Genomic DNA, 23,065 nt, shown 5'->3' with positions numbered 1-23,065 from the left:
CAGAGTCTTTAAAATCCTTAAGTATATATCCCATTATAATCACGATAAAAACTCATTTATTCCTAAGCGCACCCATTTTCATTCCTCAAATATCCCTCACCATCGCATCGGGGGCAGGCCCCTTATCGATCTGGGCCTGAAAGATGGGATACAGTTAAGAATGGCTATCTAAAATATCTCAATTGCCCCCAACCCATTTTAATGATTATATTAAATAAAACTATACATTCCATATTGTCATTAGTCGATTAATGTACAAAAGTTTACTTGTAGATGGTCAAGACTTTAACTAATTTGTTGATAAAAAATAACAGAGTTGTTTAATTATACCGTCATCTTTCCGCATGGCCTGGCCTTAGCAAGTTCAGCGTGCTACTTAACTAACCGGCCATGCCTACTTAACAAAAATTAATAAATATTCTTTTTGTTTTTATTTTATATGATTTTATTTTTTGGGTTAAATTAATAATTTAATTTTTTCTTTTATTAATGTCTAAAAAAAGAAGCATTATTATAAAAAAAGTAATATTATAAAAGTAAACTAAAAGGAAAAAAAATTAACAGCAAGAGTGCCAATAATTTAACGACAGAGATGTTTTGAGATATTTTAAAAAATGTAAGGACTAAACGGACACTAATATTAAAATATAGGAACTAAAAGAACACTAATGAATAAACAAGAGTTTACCTTAGTAAAGATTATTCACGGTTAGTTAATTAAAAATTGCATTGCTGTTTAACTTGCTTAGTGAAATAAATTTCGAAACGAATATGAAACATCGATCATCCATATACTTCTAGAGATTCAATTTATATTATAATAATACTCTAGTTATCTTTAATCACATGAATTACTTTAATTATCTTTTTTTAAAAAAATTATACGAGACTATTGCTCAGGATATAACATATTACACGATACTATAACTTGTATTTACAATCACATAATTACTGGGACTAGTTTACATCAACTCTTATATAGCATAGTTCATATTTTAACCCTCTCTAATATTTAAGAGACTCCAACATTCACTCAAGAAATAAAGAAGGAAATTTAAATTAAACACTCACAATATTTCTGTGGGGGTTCGAACCACTTTCCTCACACTTGTAAGGGAGTAGCTTTAACTACTGGGCCAAGGCCCAATAGTTTTACTTTAGTTATCTTTAATCACATGAAAAGTACTAATATATTAGACCATTTATCATTAATATTATCTTAAATGTAATATCATTAATATTATCTTAAATGTAAAAGTTTCCCGTACACTGTTCGAAGACTTCAGTTGTTGAAGACTTAAAGCTACTAAAGGACTTAATTAAACGATAGAATCTAACAATAATGAGTAGTTAAGTGATGGTTTTTGAAACTTCTTTCTCACTTTTTCTATGGACAGCAGGAACTTAGGTGAAAAGAAAATCCTTATTAGATGATACCACATTAATTATTCATAGGATAAATGACATACACAAGGATATATCGATCTGCAAACTTTGTGCTGATCCTTCGACACGTGATCGATAATTATTGAACGAGAACATAGATGTGGTTAATCATAATCTTACACTGCTATAAACACACGTTTTCAAGTTATGCTTTGTAGAAGAATAACTTGATTGAGAAAACATATGTGCAGTAGCTAGCATTTTTACGAAACGTACTCACAAAACAAACGTATGTACATTGTACAGAAACGACATCGTCAAGGAAACAGCTTAGTTCGATCTACAAACAAACAAGCTGGAATATTTGCACATTTAGTCTCCTAGCTCTCTCATATAGCAGTAACCGCGAGAGGAGCCAAGCCTGGCAGATACTTCGTGTCGCATTCCGACCTCCTCATCCTTCCTGTGTACGTGAAGCACTTTCGTAACTCTCCGCATGATCTCTCCTCATCATCCCTCTTACGCATCTTCTGCACTGCGGCCAGTATCATTATCGGTCCTTCATACTGTTTTGCCTCATCAAAATCGCCATCTGATTCAGTTTCTTGATATTCTTCATAACCATCAACATTTTGTTCTTCTTTTTTGATGAACTCATTGCCCTCTGGCTCCAGTTCTTCATTATTCTTCTCATCTGCAGTCATCCGATCGCCACCTTCCATGTCCATTATATTATCATCCAATTGCATGAGATTTACGATAAGGCGGCCGTTCTCTCTAGTGGTTTCGAAGTACTGCTTTATTCCCTTCTCTTTCAAGACTAAATTTCCGTTTTCATAATGCCTGGTTAAAACCCTAGGCAGATGAGATCTTGACAACGGTGGTGGGTATTTCTTTGGCATTGTACTACAGCGCTGGCTTCGCTTTGTAAGATTACGATTATACGCTCCTTCAACCGATTTGTCCAAAACTACTGATCCTATCATTTCTTGTTCGTAATCTGACTTCATATAAACTCCACTTTCTGTTCCAAGTAAATCATCTGTAGCAGAAGACCAGGATGAAGAGTGGGTTAAAGATCGAAACAAAGATGATTTTGACGAGGACGGCGATGGTGATGCTGATAATGGTGGTGGCGATATCACATGGGAAGTGATAATGGGTGAAGGGCCGTTAGGGTTTTGAATAAGTGGTTCTCCTTGCGAATAAATTAGGGTTTTGAGGCCAGATTGATGAAGACGGCAGTGGCATAGTTTTGGCCTTGGGATTTGCATGGGAGATGGCAACCCTGATGCCCACAACATGATGATTCCACTCAGGGATGAAAATATCCATTTTGCTTTGGAAACAAAGCCTTCTTTACTCGAATAATCCATACTTCACCGATAGCATAAATAACCTCTGCCAAATGAGAAGCAAAGAAAAATAAATAAATGCTTTGCAAAACTAATAAATACATAAGACAAAAGCAGTTCAAATAAAAAAAAAAAAGTCATATATATAGGTAAGAAAGAAAAAAGATAATCGTGGTTTTGATTAGAGTAATTATTTCTTTTGTATGCATACAAAGTAAACTACCTGCTGCGTTATATGATAAATACACATATTATATCATCATTTATTTGTTGTATGAATATTATGTTACCTCTAATGTAGTGAAGGTTTCACTAATCAATAAGTGTATTTTGAAAGAAAGTTTTCATGATTTCTTATTATTTTATACCTGACTGATAAAATAAACAAAAACCAAAAGAATACAAAATATTAAAAAACTTCAAATATTAAAATAAAAAAAGAAAAATAAAGAAATAAAACTGCTCAGCGGGGGCACAGATCAATGTTAATATGTTATATGGTGCCTCTGCGAATAAATGTTTTAATACAAGCGAAGAATTTTAAACAAAATGATCAATACCTTAAATTACGACGTATGCAACCAATTGAAATTTAAAAATTACGTAAAAATTATATAATTATACCCAAAATAGAAGTATATATGGTAGATACTCTAGGCAAGGTAGAAGTTTAAAGAAAAGAGCCAAAGTTCCTTGAAATGGATGTGCTCCTACTACTGTCTCATTTGGCTCCCACTTTTCTTACCAAAGTTCAGAGATCTGATAATACACTGGCTGTGTGCTGCATATAATAATTATCAATTTAAAAAGGAAATTCCAAAAATTTTGTTCAACAAAAACCATTTTTAATTTGGCCTATCTCATCCTGCAAAATGATATAATATGTGTTATTTGAGAATGAGACGTTCATGGCGGTGAAAGGTGTAAGTCGAAACAAAGCCATCTTATATAGTAATTCTATAACAAATTCTATTTGATGAAATGCATGATGCAAGGTTGCGTGCTAATGCCAAGAGGAGTGAAGAGATACGCTTACAACAAAGAGAAACTGGAGTGACCTGAATGAAGCAGAGAGGGGCAGTCAATAGGACTAGCACTAACACTCTCTCTGAACTTGCACTAGCTCAGCTAGCTCTGTCCAGCTTCCTTTGGTGCTTTATTTATAGGGAAAAGCTCAGTAATTGAGTTGCATCGTGTAGTCACTTTCTTTCTCAAACCGAAACGGCTGCCCATGGGGTCTTGCTTCTCTACAACCCAAACAATACTTCACTGGCATATCAACTGATTTTGTTTGGTTATGAGTCTCACTGGCACCCATTTTTGATGCCAGGTCCCTCTTTCTTTTCCTTCCACGTCAACATTTCTCGACGCGTATCCTTTTGGCTTTGCCCCTCCTCCACTTTGCCTTTTTCGTCTAGGTCTTAATTTCTAAGAAAATTTTTGTGGAAAGATATTTATAAAAATAAAAATTATGGCCATTTTCTAGCAAAGTAATAATATCATCAGTCATAGAGATATTCCACTTTTAGGTTGCAGTACGTAGGAATTGTGATTGTGGTGCTTTTAGTTGTATAAATATAGTAATCAGGAAGAATTCATTCTTTCTTTTTTTCATAAGAAAAATTCATTCATTCTAAGAGTGTGGTGGCAGTGGAACCATCATCACAAGGCGTACACTTGAGCGTTTTCTGCGGGCCCTTACGTGATAATTTGCGTGGGACCTGTTCACGCGGGGCCACGTGAACAAATGGAATAAACCAACGCATGACGTGTAACATGTAGCAATCGCTCCCATCACCACGTAGGCGACAGCTTATTTCAGTAGAAACGTCCGCATATTGTTATTGTCTGATCTGCAATTGGCCGTTCTGCCCTTGAGAAATTTCACCACCCGTCCTTCCAGCCCGGTATCCAAATATCAATGCTCAATATGTCTCTACCATTATGGTTAGTTCGTAAAATTTTTGGGCTTGAGATATAATGTCGATTAATTTACATGTGTAATAAGATAATGTGTTCAAAGCTTTGTTTTCGTCTAATCATTGTTGATAAATTCTGTATTAAAGAAATGTATACTTTCCTGAGGTTTGTGTCTACATTTTGAGCTTAATATTGCAATAAATTTTATACATGGCCGATAAGTTGCACGTGCGTGAGTTAAGTCGGCAACTTTTTTTTTTCTTATTTTGGAAGTTTTTGAACCGTGTCATATTCAAACTCTTTTGTTTGCAATAACTGAATAAGAAAAAATTTAACTTGTAATCTCCAAAGCAAAAACGCATCATCTTATTCAAACTCTTTTGCTCTTTTGTTTGCATAACCGAATAAGAAAAGGTGAACCTTGTAATCTCCGAAAAGAAAACGCGTTATCTTATTATTCGTTAAGACAACATAAAGTAATACAAAAATTTGAATTTGTTGTTATCGTTATATATATATATATATGTGTGTGTGTGCGTGTGTGCGCGTGTTCTAATGGTAAGTTACAAAAATTGTAGCACCATTAATATCAAATAAACTTGAATTTAACTTGAACTTGAGGTACATGTATTAAAGATATTGGGTAAAAGTTCGTTTAGTCCCTATATTTTGAAGTTAGTACCTATTTAGTCCCTATATTTTTACAAATACCTCAAACCATCCCTACCATTAAATTATTGACACTTTTGCCATTATCTTTTGTTCCTTTTAACTTATTTTTATAATATTGCCCTATTATAATAATTTTTTAGACATTATTAAAAAGAAAAAATAACCCTATTATAATAATTTTTGTAGACATTATTAAAAAGAAAAAAATAAATTACCAGTTTAACACCAAAAAATAAAATAAAATAAAATATATTAATTTTTGTGGAACATACTCTTGAGTTAAAATATTAATTTTTCTAAAAAAATTGATAATGTAATTTTTTACGATATTAATTTTTTAGACATACGTGAACTTCCACAAAAATTAATATATACCTTTTTTGTTTTTATTTTATTTTTGAGTTTAATTTGATAATTTAATTTTTTATTAATATCCAAAAAAGAAACATTATTGTAAAAATGTAATATTGTAAAAGCAATTTAAAAAAAAAAATAATGGCATAAGTGTCAATATTTAGTAGCAGGGACGTTTTGAGGTGTTTTTAAAAATACAGGGACTAAATGGACACTAACCTCATAATATAGGAACTAAACAAGCTTTTACCCAAAGATATTTTTAGACTTAAAAAGTTTGTATATATCATAAAACATGTATTACTTGCCATTCATTAAGATGTGCTGATCACATTAATAATGATGATACAAAAAGTTGATTTTATCTAAGTTATGAATTGCTCACACTTTAAATTGCAACATAAATTTTATGTCCCAATTTTATAAACAGTGAATTATTAGTAATCACGTTTTATAAGGTAGTGCTTGTGTGTATTTGGCTAATACTAATTGAAAAATCAAGGTAGATAGAGTCTACGGAAAGAAATTGATATTATTTCTCAAGACAAACTTGTAAAGTAAAAATAGGATATTCTGTAATATTCTTTTGTGTATTATTTTAGATATATATGTTCCTTATTTGGCAAGATTATATGTTCTTATAAGTTATTTATTTATTTGTTTTTTTCTCTGTTCTTGACTAGATTGTCATTATAGATATGCAATTCGCATTTACTTAGTTGTTATTCATCTAGCTGTCGGTGTGAAAATTAACTTAATGGACCGAGAAATCGAAATAGAATTGAAAAGGGGAACGGGTTGAGCTGACATATAGGAAAAAGCACCAGCCAGCTGCCAAATTTACTCTCTCTGGTGGTAGCAGATGAACAATGAAATTGCAGACCAATCATGAGGACTGACAATAATGGATGTATTGGGAGGTAGCTGTATTACATATCGATCTCGATTTTTCAATATCAAATATGAAATAATGAATTGTGATGATCGCTTTAATTTAATCACCCATTTATATGTCCAACTTAACAAATGAAATTGGTTCCCTTGGAAATTGCTCCTTGTATCTGCATGAACTGATATTTTGATACTGCCAGTGAACTACACAGTTTCAAGTTTTGTTTTCTTTTTCATTTTTTTTTTATAATTTTTTTCCTTTTTAAACCATAGAGATTTAAAAGGAAAACTAATCACTTCAAATCCAATATGGAATAAGAGATGAAGATCTTGCTATCATTACTAAAAACCCTAAAAAAGGTTAAGGTAACAACAACTAATTCATAAACAAAGATAACCCAAAAAAGGAAGCAGACTTAAGGGTTTTAGAGAGAAAATTCAAGCCACTCAAACCCTAAAGGAAAAACCCCTAAAAGATCTTGCTAGCTATAGCTAACCTTTTTATTTTCATTTTATTTTATTTTTTCCCTTCCCGATTCGTCTGGGCTAGCTAGCTAAGTTTGTACAGGCTTGACTGCTGGTACTGGCACGCCGAGATAACACGGCGAGCTTATGATAACATTGTTATATTTCAAGCACATTCCCCCAATACCCTCATTGTCGTTGGATGACTCGGGTATCTGACTAATCAATCCCTCAATCTCCTCCTCCTCCTCCTCCTTTGCTTCAACTTGCACTTCCGCTACAGCTCTTTCTTCAGCTAATTCTGGTGCATATTGGTGTTCGCTTTCGTTTCCATCATCAAGGGGTGGAAAGAATGCATCATCGTCATCGTCATCATCATCATAATCGTCATCCAAGTGCACGAGCTGCAACGTTAGATGACCGTTGGATCTATGGGCCCGGAAGTACTCGTGGCGTCTCGCCCTCTCTTCTCTAAGAATCAACCGGCCATCATTCGTGTAGTATCTCTTCAACACGAACAGCATGTGAGAAGGCAAATTCTCCGTGCGTGCAAACAAGGAAATGGGTGGTGGGAACTCCCTCGCCTTCTTCGTCCTCGAGTTTCTACCACAGCTGCTGCCACTACTACGAGCATGTTGCGTATGCGTTGGCGTTGGCGTTGTCGTTGTCGTCGTTGAAGCATCAACATTCATCATGTGCACGTCCTCGCATTTCTTCATGTCGAGACAACTCTCCATGCCAATATAATCACCAATGTGAGAGAAAGCCGGTGATGGTGGAGGTGACATTAAATTCGACGCCATTATGCAAGAATTGTGATGCAGCTTTTGGTCATTATTCTTGGGACAACATAGTGTTAGAGACTTGAAACCAACTTCAATTTCATGGCCTTGTGAGGACGCCTCCATTTGAAAATTGAAACGCACAACGCACAAGAGTTTTTTCTTTTTTCAGGGACTTGAACAAAATTGAAAAGAGTGTGTTATCGAGAAGAGGGAAAATTGTAGCAGGGACAGCTAATGATATCTGCGACGTCAAGATTGGCCAAGTACGTGGCGTTGGAGATATTGACAATCTCATTCATTAGCAACTTACCTGTATTAGAAAATTTAATTAAAATACGTAATTTGATTGTATTATCTTACAAATTTAAAAAATGATAAAAGATTTTTTTTTTTTAAAAAAAAAATCTTAGTTGTACAGCAACTTGTTAAACCTAAAACAAGGTTGTACAAGCTGTGAGCGTGGCTCTTTATTTGGCATATCCACGTGTGCTAAGATATTTTCACTATCCTAATTAACACAATCAAATACAAAAAAAATAAATACATATTTTTAAGAAACAATTATTCAGCTTAATATTGTTCAATAATTAAAAAAGAGAAGAAGAAGAAGAAGAAGACGAAAAGAAGCGTATACGCGTCCAAAAAGCTTGCCAGTGAAGGGTGAAGAATCCCGCTCTAACTTGCAAACGTGGATGCCAATTTATCCTAAACATGCTAAACAAATCATCATTAATCAAATAATCGCTTCTCTAAATGAATCCTAATTAAAAAGATTTTCTGCAAATTAGTATTCACCGAATTAAATTGATTATCTTGAGCGAACTAGAAAACTGGCAAAAGGGCATGCAATATTCAGAGCTTTTAACACTTGACTTATCGACGCACTAAATTAAAGCTCTTTAAACCCAGAAACAAGAAGGCACAGATCAAGCAATTAAAGAAAGAGAAAATTAATAAGATTACTATGTAAACTTACTTGAAGAAAATGGACGAAGAAGACGAATCATGATGATGATGATGATGATGCAAGAGTCGGATTTTTCTCAAGGCTGTGATAAGTGATAACAATAAGAAGAAATATCATAAGAAGTTGACAACTCAAACAAGAGGAGACAGGCATTTGGTAACGTTTTTGAGCTTCTTCTCCTCGTTTTCACGCTTCTTTATTTCTTATTTTTCTGGCATTTTTTCTCCTTCTATTTTTCTTTTTTTTTTTTTTCAAATATCTAAAACTCTCATCTTAGAATTATACTGCCGATTTTTAGGCGGGGTTTTAGGGATTAAGGTGTTCACCGAGCCATCTCTCTGTGGACTTTCTTAAACCCCTCGGCCATTTCGGTTTTGTATAAAAATAAATAATTTTGGGATAATCTTGAATTAATTTTTTTAGACTTTGAATTAAATTAAATCTCTTATCCGTTAAGTTGGGTATTAATAAGATAATTTAAGTTAATGTTATATAGCTAAAATACTTTTAGATAATGTTTCCGTTACCACATTATAACTATTAATGCAGCTAATTACCGAAATTGCCAACCACTAATTGCTAGTACGCACCAAAAATAAATTAATTAAACGAAGTGGATTGCCACAATTTTGCTTGGCTTGTGCTGGAAACAGCTAGCGCGTCTCGGTGCAATTAGGAGCCGTTCTTGTGCTGTTCAATGTTTTTTTCACAGTCAATGGACTGAATTAGGCGATGAAAATTTCAATATATAAATCCAAATCCAATTAAATCCCTTAAAATTATTAGAACCGATCAAAAATCATTTCATTGTTCGTTTTGAGATAAACTGGGTCGGATTTAATATTCCTATAAAAAAAAAAGCAGCTTTAAAATTCCCTCTATGGCTCTATTTAATTTCTTCAATATATTTTAAGAGCACATACGGTTTCCGTATTCACAAACGTGAACTTATTGATTCTATTAAACATCATTTCTGGCAGAGGAGCAATCAATTAGTGGGCCGAGCTCTGCATTTGGGTTCTGATTTTGGGCCCAAAAAACGGATTCTGTATAGTAGTACCTGAGATGAGATGCCCCAGGCCCCCAGCTAACATAAGGCCGATTTGGAGTTATTCTGACTTGTGAGCAATAAAATAAGCTTATTAATGAAAATTTTTAATAAAAAAATGGAGCTCCGTTAGCCGTTAGGGGACTCGAAACCGTGCCTCACCACTGGACAAACTAAGAACCGTGGCTTATAAGTTATATCAATTATTAAAACACTGCGAATAATTATTCTATTTTCAATAGACTTAACAATATTGAAGTGCTAATTGGAGCCTTGCCTAACGCTACCAACAATTATTTAAAAATCAATTGAAAATAAAATATTTTAATATTGTATTAAAGTTTTTTATAATAGAAGAAAATATTTATGGCAGATAATTATTAGTCAAATAATATTTAGAGTGGATTTAATTAATTAAATGGGATTTACCTTCCTCCTTGATATAATTTTAATGATGGTCAAATTTCTACCATGCACAAATTCTGTGTGTTTTATCATTTGGTTCTGCTTTTGGACAGTGAAGCGAGCATTGTCAATACTTCAGGTGGTGGATAAAAGCTTATCAACATATAATGGGGGATATTGAAATAAGCGCTACATTTTTTTTTTAATTATGTTATTCACACATTGTTAATGGTATTACAATAAACATTATAATTATAAATATTTACAATCATACTAAACAACTAAGATCACTGTCATACACTAACTCATTAAAATAATTGTTTAAATATTTTAAATTCTCTTTAATATTTGAGAAATACCTACTCCACTCATATTTTCTAAGAGAGAAACTGTCTTTACTTAATTAGTTAATAATTAAATCAATATTAAAATTAACTTTCATAATATTTTTATGTAAACTCAAACTCTTACGCTTAATATTATAAATGTAAGATTTTTCTCATTAGACCAAAGGTGGATTGATAATTAGCGCTACTTTCAAACGTGTCACTCAAGATAAGCAACGGTGCTTTTTATAACTTTATTTCCCACTTCCAGTCTTCCCTCCAAAAAAAGACAAAAAAAAAAAAAAGGGCGGAGCTGGAGTCCTCGATTAAAAAAAGCGCACAACACGCGTCCGTTTCGACACACGTGTCATCCGTGGGTCTTCCCATTTCTCACTAGTCACTGTCACTCTCATTATCTTTGTTTCAAATTTTTTTAAAATTCAAAATCTTATTGGCCCACTGTATGATTATTACCATTCCAAGCAAAACCTCTTTAACATTATTGGTACTAGGTTTTTGATGTGAAGCACTTACTAACGTTTCCAAGCGAAAAACGCATCGCATTATTGGCAAAGTTGGCATTTAGGCTAGTGCGCACATTACAATACACACCGCCTGAGTGCACTTTAGGACTCTCTGCTCTATCAGCTTTCTACAAAACACAGCTCAGAGCTCACTCACTCAGGTCACTCTCCTTTCTGAAAAAATGGTGAATCTTGTGGCGATTTGCATGTTGTTTGGTTGCATCCTGTTGGACGGATCGGATGCGGTGTCGTTTTCGTCGAAGCTGGTGCATAGATTTTCCGATGAAGCGAAGGAGAGGTGGATTTCGAAGAGTGGAAACGTGTCAGTTGCTGATTCGTGGCCGAAGAAGAACAGCGTCGAGTACCTGGAGCTGCTTTTGAGTAACGATTGGAAACGGCAAAAAACGAGAGTGAAGTTACAGAGTAATAATAACTCTTCGCGGAATCAATTGTTGTTTCCTTCTGAAGGAAGTCAAACTCATTTCTTCGGAAATCAGTTTTACTGGTGAGTGAAATTCTTCAGCGCTGTTTGGTTCCCAAGAGGAGCAAAAAAAGAAAGAGTAATTTTTAGGGATGTTTTAGTAAAAATCAATTTTAATCGGCTTTTAATTCTTTAATTTATTTTTGTGATTATTCAGGTTACATTACACGTGGATTGATATTGGGACACCAAACGTTTCGTTTCTTGTAGCATTGGATGCTGGGAGCAATTTGCTTTGGGTCCCATGCCAATGCATACAATGCGCTCCTTTGTCTGCCAGTTACTACACTTCTTTGGTAAACATGCTACCATTAAACCCTCTTTTGTCTTTTGAATAATTATTGCTTCCTTTTAACTGGTTGATATGCTTAGTTTGATGCACATCATAAGTTATATGTGAGATTAGGCCCTGTGAAATGTCAATTAAATGACAACTACCAAGTGTTTTGCTTGTTTAAATTTCCTGAATTTTTGAATCTTAATAAAGTGGTGATTAAATAAGCATACTATTATCCTTGTGAAGTTCCAGTCACTTGGTATGTGAGATTGAGGTGTTTTGGCTTTTAATTCACAACTATTCACTAGCTGTCGAGTATCAGTGGGTAGGGGTTGCTAAATATTAGCTTCCAAGTAAATTTAGTAATTTAGCAAACATTTTAGCTGCTGTGTTTTCAAATAAAGTAGAAGCACAGTATCAATCATAACTGTGTCCGCCCAAAAGTCTATCAGCTGTCTTTTAGCATTTTACTAGTGGCTGGCATCAACAGCTTAATCAATATGGTAAAGAATGACACTATTGAAGTATAGTACCAATTTATAGTTTTTTTCCCATGTTACATTATAGTTTTAGGAAACATGTAAGAAGAACTTCGGTTGTGGCCTTGTTAATAGCACTGTGGAGTACTTTGGGTCTTTGGGTAGGATGGTAACAGATTTAGCATTTTAATTCCAATGATTGATTGGCAGGTGCCTCCTCGTATTTGGGGCATCCATTGTGCAGGATAGAAATCTGAGTGAGTATGATCCATCTTCATCGAGCAGCAGCAAGAATGTCTCTTGCAGTCATCCCTTATGCAAGTCTCGTTCTAGCTGCAAAAGTTTGAAGGATCCCTGCCCTTATATTGCAGATTATTCCACAGAAGATACCTCGAGTTCTGGTTATCTTGTTGACGACATTTTGCATTTGGCTTCTTTCAGCAAACATGCACCCCAAAGTTCTGTGCAATCATCAGTCATTATAGGGTTTGTTATGTGGTTTTGCCCACCAACATTGATTATCTTGATATGTGTGATAGTTTCATAGACTATGGTCTGGTTTCTATGAATGGTTAACTTGTTATTATTCAATGCAGCTGTGGAAGGAAGCAAACTGGCAGTTATTTGGATGGAGCAGCCCCTGATGGTGTAATGGGATTGGGGCTTGGGGATGTTTCAGTACCAAGTTTGCTTGCGAAAGCAGGATTAATACAAAATTCATTCTCTATTTGTTTCGATGAGAATGATTCAGGCAGTGTTTTCTTTGGAGACCAAGGGCCTGCAACCCAACAATCGACCTCATTCTTGCCTATTGGAGAAAAATAGTAAGTCATTTGTTACTTCTCAGCTAAGGCACATCTCAAGCGTTTTCTAGGGATGAAACTCAGGCACTTCTATTAGCTACTCATTGTCCTGTCAATTTTATAACATCTTTGTTGACTGTGCAGTAATTAGCTTGTTATTTGATTCAGTGACGCCTACTTCGTTGGGGTGGAGTCTTACTGTATTGGAAATTCTTGTCTTACACAATCTGGATTCCAAGCACTAGTTGACAGTGGTGCATCTTTCACTTTTCTTCCAACAGAAATTTATGCTGAAGTTGTTATGAAGGTGCTTGTTTTCCTCTGTTTTGCATTGTATATATGCTGTCTTGTTCTGTTGGTTTAAATCTTATTTTTTCTTGATTGCAGTTTGACAAACTTGTGAGTTCTAGAAGGATTAGCCTCCAAGGAAATTCCTGGAAGTACTGCTATAATGCCAGGTTGGCTACTGAATAAGGAGAGCTTTTTGAAACTTCTTTTTTTAAATAAGTTCAGAGCTCATGTCAGCATTTTTGTGTGGAACAGTTCAGAGGAGATGCTTAAAGTTCCTGATATGAGACTTATATTTTCTAAAAACCAAAGCTTTGTAGTCCGTAATCACATATTTTCATTTCCTGAAAATGAGGTTGGTGATCATGCTTGTTTTTCTTACTTTACACTTGAATATAATTTTACAGGTATACTTATTTTACAGAAATAGTGGTCTATTTGAAAGGTGGGGTATAACAGCATGAACTTTCAGAGCTGCAGAATTTCTTTTCTTGTGTGTATGTATTTTACTTGTGTTAGGGACATGGACTTGCTAAAATCTGTGGAGACATTGTTGAAAATTTCAACTCTATATACTCTTGGATGCACCTTTTGTATTCTGAGATGTCTTTCAATTTTATTCTGTTGCTAGTTCTCTCTTGTTTAGTCCCTTCGGTAATTTGAAGCAAAACCTATTCATGTTTGGTTACTGTATTCTTCGCTTCTGTTGGGATGTTGTGTGCAGGGATTTACTGTATTCTGTTTAACTGTGATGTCTACGGATGGAGACTATGGTATCATTGGACGTAAGTACATACTTCTGCCTGTTGATGTTGTTACTTTTTAATTATTTTTATGATATGAAACAGAAAAATGTTTGTTTATGAAGAAAAATGAAAAATAAGAGCGAACTGAGGACCACAGTGGAAAAACAGGGGTCAGTTCAGAATGAGAATTTGAATAACGTCTGTAGTCAGATGTTCACCCCTGCAGCAAAGCATACTTATAGATACAAACTAACTTCAGCTCTGTCTTAGTTGAGATGGATAAGGAAAAAGAACAAGCTAGATATTCCTGAATTTTCTGTCTTCCTGTTTGTTACCCCCCCCCCCCCCCCCCCTCCCCTCTTCTCCCAAAACAAAAAAAATCCGCCTCTGTTCTTAATGACACTTTTTTGTGCAGAAAACTTCATGATGGGTCACCGCATCGTCTTTGATAGGGAAAATTTGAAATTGGCTTGGTCACATTCCAAATGTAAGTTCCTCGGTTTTATTTTTTTCTTGTTTTAGTTTAAAATTTATTGTTTTTCCTTAAAATTATTTTGTGCAGAAGAATTGAAAAGATCTTTGCAATCTTTAGTTATTGTTTTAAGTTCACAAAGTTGAAGGATTTAGTTTAAAGATTGCTTCTAAAGTAGGACATCTAAAAGTTAAAAAATTTGATACCAATTAGGACATCTTTGCCATTTTATATTAATTAGGGAGTCTCCTTTATATCATCTTCTGCGTTTTGTCTACTTTACTTTGAATAGTGATTTGATCTTCAACTTGCACTCGTAACACCATGTAGCTCACTTGTTACATGGAGATGGATACTGAACAGATTAGATGTCCAGTGCACAGTATAGATTTGAATATACCTTGAAAGTATTTAACTTTATCAAGTTACCTTGGTGGGGTTGTATTAATTGGATTATGTCTAGGTTTTCTGTTTCCTGGAATCATTTTTCTATTTTCTTCTGTTTTTGGTGAAAACACTTCTTAATTTATTCTACATCATCTCTGCCTTACAAGCTAGCTTTAAATGATATGATTCTGGCTTCACAGGTGAAGAAGTGATCGACAAGTCACATGTGCACCTTGTGCCACCACCTGCCGGTCAATCTCCAAACCCATTGCCAACCACAGATCAACAGAGCACCAGTAATGGACAGGCAGCTGCACCTTCTACTGCAAAAACGGCTCCGTCCAAGTCCATTGCAGCCTCAGCCCAGCAACTTGACTCTGTTCTTCGTGTAGCATGTTCATTGCTTGTGTTAATGTGTTTGCTCCTATCATCCGATTAGTCCTCACCCGCTCTTGTAAATCTGTTGTCTATTCTTGTCAACCTCTCCCATCTTACAAAACAGCTCAGTTTTTCTATTAGGCCATTTGTATTGATTGGGGTTGGTGGAAGATTTCTTTATGGGTATGTCAACTTTTGGTTCATTTATGTTTTTATTAATGCATTATTTTTAAGGCTAATTCCATTCCACGCGTAGTCATTTCTCGATTGCTTTGATGGATTGATTAATCTAGTAATCTATGGCAAATATTAATTGCTACAATGTGTTGCAGGATTATGATCGAAACAATACCGACGTGTCGCAGTATTATGATCAATACAATGCCTACCGGTAAAATCCTATCAAATCCAAGAAGATACCGATTAAATTAGTTAGATGAAGACAGGATTGTCTTCTTCTTGTACGCTTGACAATAGAAAATCATTAACCTTTCGCTTGTTTGGTTGGTGAACCAACTAATAATAAGTTAATGGCAAATGAATTAGGAAGATTACGCCTTAAGATATGAGCTTAAGCCACCTTTAGCTTGTTTTAAGGCACGGTTTGTTTTTCGCGTAAATTAACTAATGTTAGTTACATTATGGGTATGGATATGTGGAAAAAATGTTAATGAATTGCGAAAAAGACCATGGAAAAAATGTAATAAAAACAAAGGTTTAGTTACATTATGGGTATGGATATGTGGGCGCGATTGGTGTCGAGGTCCTTTTCGGTATCTGCTTTGAGCAAAAGTAAAAGGACGATGGAAGCCCACTCGGCTTCTCGCTGTGGACAATTATTGCAATTTGCTCGTCTTTTTAAGAGCATAAATAATTGATGTTTTTGTTGCATCGGCGCCGTGGGGTCCGAGAAATCTCTTATCCCAAATCAAAAGCCATCTTTTGCGAATAAGTTGGGAGAAAATCACCCTCTCTTTTTCCTTTTTGAGTGATGGATTTTGGTCATGGAAACAAAAAGCTTGGACAAGTGTTAGGGTTAACATGAACTCCGTAGGTCGTTTCAATCTGAGTCTCAACTCTCAAGGTTATAAAAAGCATTGCGCGAAAGATAAAGCATGATCGAAGATTCAAAGTGCTAGAAAGCTTTAGCTTTTAGTTACATCAAGAATTCTGAACTTTGGGTATGTCCATATGCGTGAATACCTTGGCACCTTGGAATGCTGGATATCGTTGCCAATAATTACTCCAGCAATAATCTTGATATTGAATATAGAGTACTAGTCATCTAATGTGTAACATTACTTAACACATGTTACCCGTTAGATGATCAGTACTGCATTCAATACACTGACACAATTTTGTCAACACAGAATCTGAAAGTTTGTGATATTCGGATTATGGTGAGAGCATTGGTGATGGAGACTGCAAATGAGTTATCGTTCATGTACGGCAGTGAAGAAGCCCATGTATATATTGCCAATGCAGTAAGCTGGTCCACTATTGCAGGTGTGATCAGTTTCGTGTCCCAAGGAACGGAGTACAGGGACTGTCTCTGGAAACCTACGTACAGCAACAAAGAAAGCTACGTGACATGGTTAATTTTAATTCATAAATCCTCCGCCACACACATTTTAATTCCTTGCGTAAACAGAATAAACTTTATAGCGAGAAGATATGAAAGAACCATGAAGTTTGACATTTCTTTATGCTTATTAATTACTGAAAACGCTACATCTGCTAGATGCACGTAAATCACTGGTTAGTGATTTAGTTACTGGCCCATGAATTTATTGCTATGTAAAATGGAAGCACCTGGATAGTGGATACCTGTCAGTCAATACAATACACTACAAATTATAAAGGGGGACTTGGTGACCCCGTTGCAAATTATCCATGGTCGCTTTTTTTAAGTATCAATTTAAGGTTAAACCACATAATTGTGACATTTTTAATTTGAAGATAAAAGATGGTGGTTTAATCTTAGTTTGGAATATTAAAATATGTGAACATTTACGCTTCAAGTATTCTTAATAACTGTGAAAATTCATCTTGTAATTAAATTATAAAATCTCCAGCTGGGATGTCTTCCATCAATGCATTATTTTATCTTATCAGTGAAGGGTAACTATATTATATTTCTTTAGATAATACAGAGTGATTAGAATGAAATGAAAACTTCGTTTTCATGGAGGAAGCTCGGAGCAAGGAAGCTTTGCTGGGTGATAAAACTTGGAAAGTTGGTGCCCCAAAATAATCAATCGCCTGAATTTTGTGGCCACCTGTCACGAAATCATTTGTTGGTTTTAATTTATTTTATTCTTTGTGTCTGTCTTTTTTTTTTTTTTTTAAATTAATTATTATTCTTTTCCACAGTTCCACCGCCCAAATCATACCTCAATCAAACCAGAAATTCACAAGTGGACAATGGCTATAAACAACATTACTATCAGGTAAGGTTCTTCAAAGCTACCCTCTGTCTCTCTCCATGAATATATATATATATATTTTTAATCTTTCGACGTGGCCTACATATCACCCGTTAGAATCTCCACTGACCACCACGTTTCACTTAGATCCTTGGGTACGTGGCCGCTGCTGATGACACCAACATCCAAAACCACACTCCGCCATTAAGAAATACATTAAATGTGTTGAATGATTTTGGTCGATTTTCATTCAACTTTTGACGATGTCTCTTTCCACTAAAGTTCACTGTTCATCCCTTTCACATTTCTTATACCCAAAGCATTTTAACTCTTCAGCCTCAAATTTTCCAAAAAATATCTTGAATTTTGTAAGTAATTAAAATTATACCACTTACGTACAGCTTTAAAGACTCATGCATGCACCAACTTTGCACTATAACTCAAAATTTTATTTTATTTTTTATTACATGAGACTATTGCTTCGATTACAACTCATATTACATGAAAATATAACTGATATGTACAAATCAAATTATAACTGGGACCAACATACATCAAAACTAATGGAGCGCTGTCCAGATTTTAACCCTCTCAAATATTCGAGGATGTCTACTCCTCGCACGGGGGCAAGGTAACAGATTGCCTTTACTCAATTTTATTTGAGGAAGGAAACACCCCCACATGCATTGTGGGGGTTCGAACTGTTGCTCTCCAAAGCAGCAGCTCTCACCACTCGGCCTTTACTATAACTCAAAATTAAATCCAATAAGAAGAGCTTATTAGTGAAAGCAAATTGAGAGATATCAGCCTTAATTTAAAGCCTTTTTCTTTTGTTTTTTTTCGCCCTCTTAATCCACAAATTAAGGTCTCAAGGAAGCTTCCCGCAGTTTCTAGGAGTGCCCACTTTCTATATTATTATTTTTTTCCCCATACTTATATATAATCCACATAGATTTTTTTCTTATTTTTTTAATCAATAATTAAAAGTATACCCTATCTGTTTCTTTTTTTTTTACTATAAATGCATGCCACGCCCCTCCAAGACCAGTGAGTCTATACATAGAGTAATATCCCCAGCTCGTCTATTGTTACTTATTAAGCTTTCTGGTTTCTCTTTGTTAAGCTTCTCCGTTTGAAAAAAGAAAAGAAAACCTGCAATAGCCGTTTTAATTTCTAGTACAATCTCACTAATACTGAGCTTCTCCCCTGCCGAAAGTGATAATAATAAGAACTAAAAATGGGAGTCGAAGGCACCATCGAGTACATATCTGATTTACTTAGCAGTGTTAAAAAGAAGAAGAAGAAGAAGCAAATGCAAACGGTGGCACTCAAAGTAAGGATGGATTGTGATGGCTGTGCCCGTAAGATGAAGGGCGTCCTCTCCTCAGTTAAAGGTATATATATGTGATTAAACACTTGTTAATTTGCTTTCCTTTTCATGCATATATTAACGATGAATGAAGGTTACTTTACTTAATGAACCTTTAATTTTCTTTCCGGCAGGGGCGAAATCAGTGGACGTGGACTTGAAGCAGCAGAAGGTGACTGTAACGGGCTTCGTCGAGCCAAAGAAAGTGTTAGCGGCAGCAAAAGCCACAAAGAAGAAAGTGGAGATTTGGCCTTACGTTCCTTACAATATTGTATCAAATCCTTATGTTTCACAAGCTTATGATAAAAAAGCTCCTCCTAATCATGTTAGGTCGATCCCCGCCACGGCCACCGTCACTGAAAGCACCATGGACGACCATTACACCAACATGTTCAGTGATGAAAATCCTAATGCTTGCTCAATCATGTGATTGTGGTTAATCATATGTATAATAATTAATTATGATCACATATATGTAGTATATATGAAAATGAGATAATTGTATTATATTGTTTATGGTGATGAGGTGTAATGATATATATATTTTAATAAATTTGTTTGAGTTTGTGCTAGATGAGAAATTTCATTGAAAGCAAATGGTGTTTGATAATTTATTTCAAGATTTACTATGCGACAACTACCCATGCCTAAATACCAAGTACATATGATATGTTAGCAAATGGTGTTTGGTAATATTTTCAAGATTTACAGTGCGACAGCTACCCATTGCCTAAACACCAAATACATATAATATGTTATTGTAATGGGGCCTTTGCATTTATAAATTTGCATGTTAATAATTTGTTATGTGCGCGGTTGGAAATTGGAACCATGGTCTTTTTGGTAGCCGCTAGTATATATTATGTACCATTCTATTAATCCAGATATACCGCTGGAAATTGGATTGGCTTAGGGAGTCCATTTTGACATGCTAAGGAGTTTTGCCATCATTTTACGGGGAGCAAATAGGATGTGGGATCATTTTTATTACGAGAAATAGCTATGCTATGCTTATTGTCAATCAAACCGATGGGTAGGTTTTTATCTCTAGATTTTTGCAACGGGTCATCTCGAGAGCTTGGGCTGATCACTCGTTTCCCCTTTATACGGAAAATCACTCAAAATTAGATATAGTTTTTTAGGGGTATTAAATTAAAATTTTTGGTTTATGTAACTTAAAATTCAAACGAGTCTGACATGCTACCAGCTAGTGAATAGAAGAGAATAAGATTTTAATAAAAATAGATAATGTTTTCAAAAATAAATTGATTAAAAGGATAGCTGGCTCAAACCGGACTGTTTAATAAATTAATTAAATGTGAATTTAATTATATCGTTTTGTAACTTGCAAAATTCAATATTCCTAAAGTAGATAGCATGATTAAGATGATAAATGGAATAGTTGAGTTGATAGAATTTCAGATGACGTGGTTAGAACTAAAGGATTATGGGGGTGGTATCTGTAGATTTCAGTGACAAATTCGGACGGCCTAGAATCAAAATAAAGAATATCGTACTGAAGGGGTGGTTGTAGATTCAATCTAATCCGTCAAAATTGTCAAAATTGATTTATTTACTGTGATTTTAAGATAAAATTTGAATGGTCCTACTGGTATTGATATTAAAGGCACCTTTGGATGAAGATCCTGCTTATTTCATTGGACGTACAGAATATCAGAAAGCCAAATAATGAATTTACATTTTGGGTCCAGCACCAACAGCACTAGCTAGCTGGCTGCTGGGTACTTCAGGATTCTGCTCATCCAACCAAAAGCAAAATGGAACCTGGACTAAACTCCGTGTTTCAGTTGTATACTCGCAGTGGTAGGGAATCTTTGGACCAGCAGTTAAAAGTAAACAGCTTCTACGTTAAGTAACCTGGTACTTTGGTTCTAAGAATATTCCCAGGTTGTTGGGTAAGTTGATGAGCAATATCATGGTACATCAAAAGTGGAGCAGCCGTCCCGGCCCAAAAACAGGAGAAATTGAATGCAGTTGTGTTGAAAACAAATGGAGTTGGTGATTTTGGTCAGTCCTGATAAAATCCCGAGAGAGCGGAGCTCACGATTAACAAATTAATTTCAAAACCGACCACTTTTGACAAATTTGCAGCACCATGTCTTTGCACACAAACAATTTGAATTGACCCACCCGCAGCCCATCAGCTTGTTTATCACAGTTTTGTTGATAATTCAGTCGGCGGAATTTTGACATACGTGACAAAATTACTAAGACGGAAGCAAAATAAAAAGAAATTTAAGGTAATTAGAAATGCGAATATCGTTTAGTGGGCGAGATTTGCCAGTCTTTATTATGATTGTGACATTATCGCATGATGATTGTCTGATTAATTAACATATAGATTGTTTCAAAATATGCAAGAGTATTGGACAAAATTTTTGCCAACTTAAAAAGGCCCCAGCGCAAACCGCAGGTCCAGGCAATATGTTATGGGCCGAATTGTGCTTTTGTTTTGGTTGTTCATTTTCTCTCGGAGTATATAAAGTGAGTTTTCGAATTTGGGGTTAATTTCAGATGGATAATTCTGCTTGCACCGAAAATAATACAAATGGCACAAACGATTAAATAAATTTTTGTTTTATAGGGATTTTTTCTATCATGTAATTATTATTATTATTATTTTTTGGCTTGTAGTGATAGTGTGTTCTTTTTTGTGCACATCTCACTTTTGAATATTGATCGTTTGAGACTTTTTAATAGCAGTAGTGAATCAAGATCATGAAGTGATTCATGAATCATAATACTCAAAAGAGAGTTCATTATAGCAAGAGGCATTTAACATTACTTACAGTTGAAGATTCCGCAACTTTATGGCTTTGCGGCCTTTATTACTTAATTTGTGAAATGAATTGGCATGCAGAAAATTAATGTGGCTTAAATATATTAGCTTATTTTCTAGCGAACAACTAATTAACATTTCATATCAACCAATAACGATCCCTTATTCTGCACATTGCAGTGGCAGGAAAATAAACTAATCCCAAAACAAGGAAAAATTTTTGCTCTTATGAATCAGTGCTTCTGGAATCTAAGATATTACTATTCATTATAATTGCACATCCCAGTCTGGTTGATCAGCACCACCCGAACTTGGACTCGATTGAATAGAAGCGATACTTAAAAGTACCCGTGTGATTGAAGGGCTAGCTTGTTGATGTTACCCACATTTTCGGTTTAAAGTCTATACAAAATACACAAACTGCTTGGCCTGAAGACAAAAGTTTCATGGCTGGCATTAAACATAAACTAATATCAAACTGCGTGCTGTATCTATGTGGCGATGATATGGAGCTTGAACTGCTGTTGTAAAATTAAACTACAGAGTTAGTACTTATCTTCAAGTGGAGTAGTGCCGCGGCGCGATTCCAATGTAGATATTTTTTTTGTTTTTTTCGCTTATTGCGATAAGTGTTTTTTTGTTGGGAAGAAATGTATGGCCAAAAGGAAGAAAAAGAAAAAGAATAGGAATTGAAACTTTTGCATGCATCTAGTACTCTTTAACAACTGTATTAGCTAGGAATTAATGTTTCAGAATGAGCAGACTAGGTATTTGATCCTGTTCCTATCACTTTTACATATTCTTTAGATTCACATGATCTATCATACATTTTAAGGATAAAACTTTGAGTGGAGATGCATGAGAAAGCAGATCCAATGAGACACTTTTTTACTTTTTTTCTTTTTTTGGTCGGTCCCAATTGCCTAAATCTAAGGTTGGTGTTTTATATTTGCCTTTCTTATAGCTTGGCGAGTGCATGAGTCAATCACAATCGTAACTAAAGTAACCATAGATCGTGTACTCACAAAGTGGGATCCTCAAAGATGCTTGCATGGACCCTT

The 23,065-nt window shown here is 34.9% G+C and overlaps 4 protein-coding genes across 10 annotated transcripts; 2 read left to right on the top strand and 2 right to left on the bottom strand.

The window, feature by feature from the left end:
• Positions 1–1,462: 1,462 nt before the first annotated feature.
• On the bottom strand, positions 1,463–4,147 carry LOC107176316 (uncharacterized). Of its 2 annotated transcripts, none has more exons than XM_015528614.3 (2): positions 3,778–4,147; positions 1,463–2,787 (listed from the first exon to the last, which is right to left on the bottom strand). In XM_015528614.3, the coding sequence occupies exon 2, from the start codon at positions 2,760–2,762 to the stop codon at positions 1,776–1,778; it is 987 nt and encodes a 328-aa protein (XP_015384100.2). In that variant the 5' UTR covers positions 2,763–2,787; positions 3,778–4,147; the 3' UTR covers positions 1,463–1,775. The 2 variants fall into 2 exon arrangements, with proteins under 2 accessions (XP_015384100.2, XP_024951809.2); XM_025096041.2 differs by having other exon boundaries at positions 3,800–4,147.
• Positions 4,148–6,906: 2,759 nt separating this feature from the next.
• On the bottom strand, positions 6,907–9,212 carry LOC102622237 (uncharacterized). Of its 3 annotated transcripts, none has more exons than XM_052440469.1 (3): positions 8,805–9,212; positions 8,463–8,542; positions 6,907–8,138 (listed from the first exon to the last, which is right to left on the bottom strand). In XM_052440469.1, exon 3 carries the CDS (start codon positions 7,949–7,951, stop codon positions 7,133–7,135), a length of 819 nt encoding a protein of 272 aa, XP_052296429.1. In that variant the 5' UTR covers positions 7,952–8,138; positions 8,463–8,542; positions 8,805–9,212; the 3' UTR covers positions 6,907–7,132. The 3 variants fall into 3 exon arrangements, with proteins under 3 accessions (XP_052296429.1, XP_052296430.1, XP_006472656.2); XM_052440470.1 differs by having other exon boundaries at positions 8,463–8,533; XM_006472593.4 differs by lacking the exon at positions 8,463–8,542.
• Positions 9,213–11,029: 1,817 nt separating this feature from the next.
• Positions 11,030–15,648, top strand: LOC102621755 (aspartic proteinase-like protein 1). Of its 4 annotated transcripts, none has more exons than XM_025096937.2 (10): positions 11,030–11,603; positions 11,737–11,875; positions 12,580–12,821; positions 12,932–13,159; positions 13,307–13,445; positions 13,526–13,596; positions 13,834–13,871; positions 14,151–14,211; positions 14,588–14,659; positions 15,232–15,380. In XM_025096937.2, the coding sequence occupies exons 1-9, from the start codon at positions 11,281–11,283 to the stop codon at positions 14,619–14,621; spliced, it is 1,275 nt and encodes a 424-aa protein (XP_024952705.2). In that variant the 5' UTR covers positions 11,030–11,280; the 3' UTR covers positions 14,622–14,659; positions 15,232–15,380. The 4 variants fall into 4 exon arrangements, with proteins under 4 accessions (XP_024952705.2, XP_024952704.2, XP_006472654.2 ...); XM_006472591.4 differs by lacking the exon at positions 13,834–13,871 and adding an exon at positions 13,682–13,781 and having other exon boundaries at positions 11,035–11,603; positions 15,232–15,648; XM_025096938.2 differs by lacking the exon at positions 13,834–13,871 and adding an exon at positions 13,682–13,781 and having other exon boundaries at positions 11,454–11,603; positions 12,546–12,821; positions 15,232–15,648.
• A 3,220-nt stretch (positions 15,649–18,868) lies between these two features.
• LOC102621462 (heavy metal-associated isoprenylated plant protein 24) lies at positions 18,869–19,778 on the top strand. The gene is made up of 2 exons (XM_006472590.4): positions 18,869–19,229; positions 19,339–19,778. The coding sequence occupies exons 1-2, from the start codon at positions 19,073–19,075 to the stop codon at positions 19,632–19,634; spliced, it is 453 nt and encodes a 150-aa protein (XP_006472653.2). The 5' UTR covers positions 18,869–19,072; the 3' UTR covers positions 19,635–19,778.
• The last annotated feature ends 3,287 nt before the right edge of the window (positions 19,779–23,065 follow it).

The sequence above is a fragment of the Citrus sinensis genome, chromosome 5 (assembly GCF_022201045.2).
Source record: "Citrus sinensis cultivar Valencia sweet orange chromosome 5, DVS_A1.0, whole genome shotgun sequence".
In the NCBI taxonomy this organism is placed as follows: Eukaryota; Viridiplantae; Streptophyta; class Magnoliopsida; order Sapindales; family Rutaceae; genus Citrus; species Citrus sinensis.
This window is presented reverse-complemented; position numbering and strand designations above follow the sequence as displayed.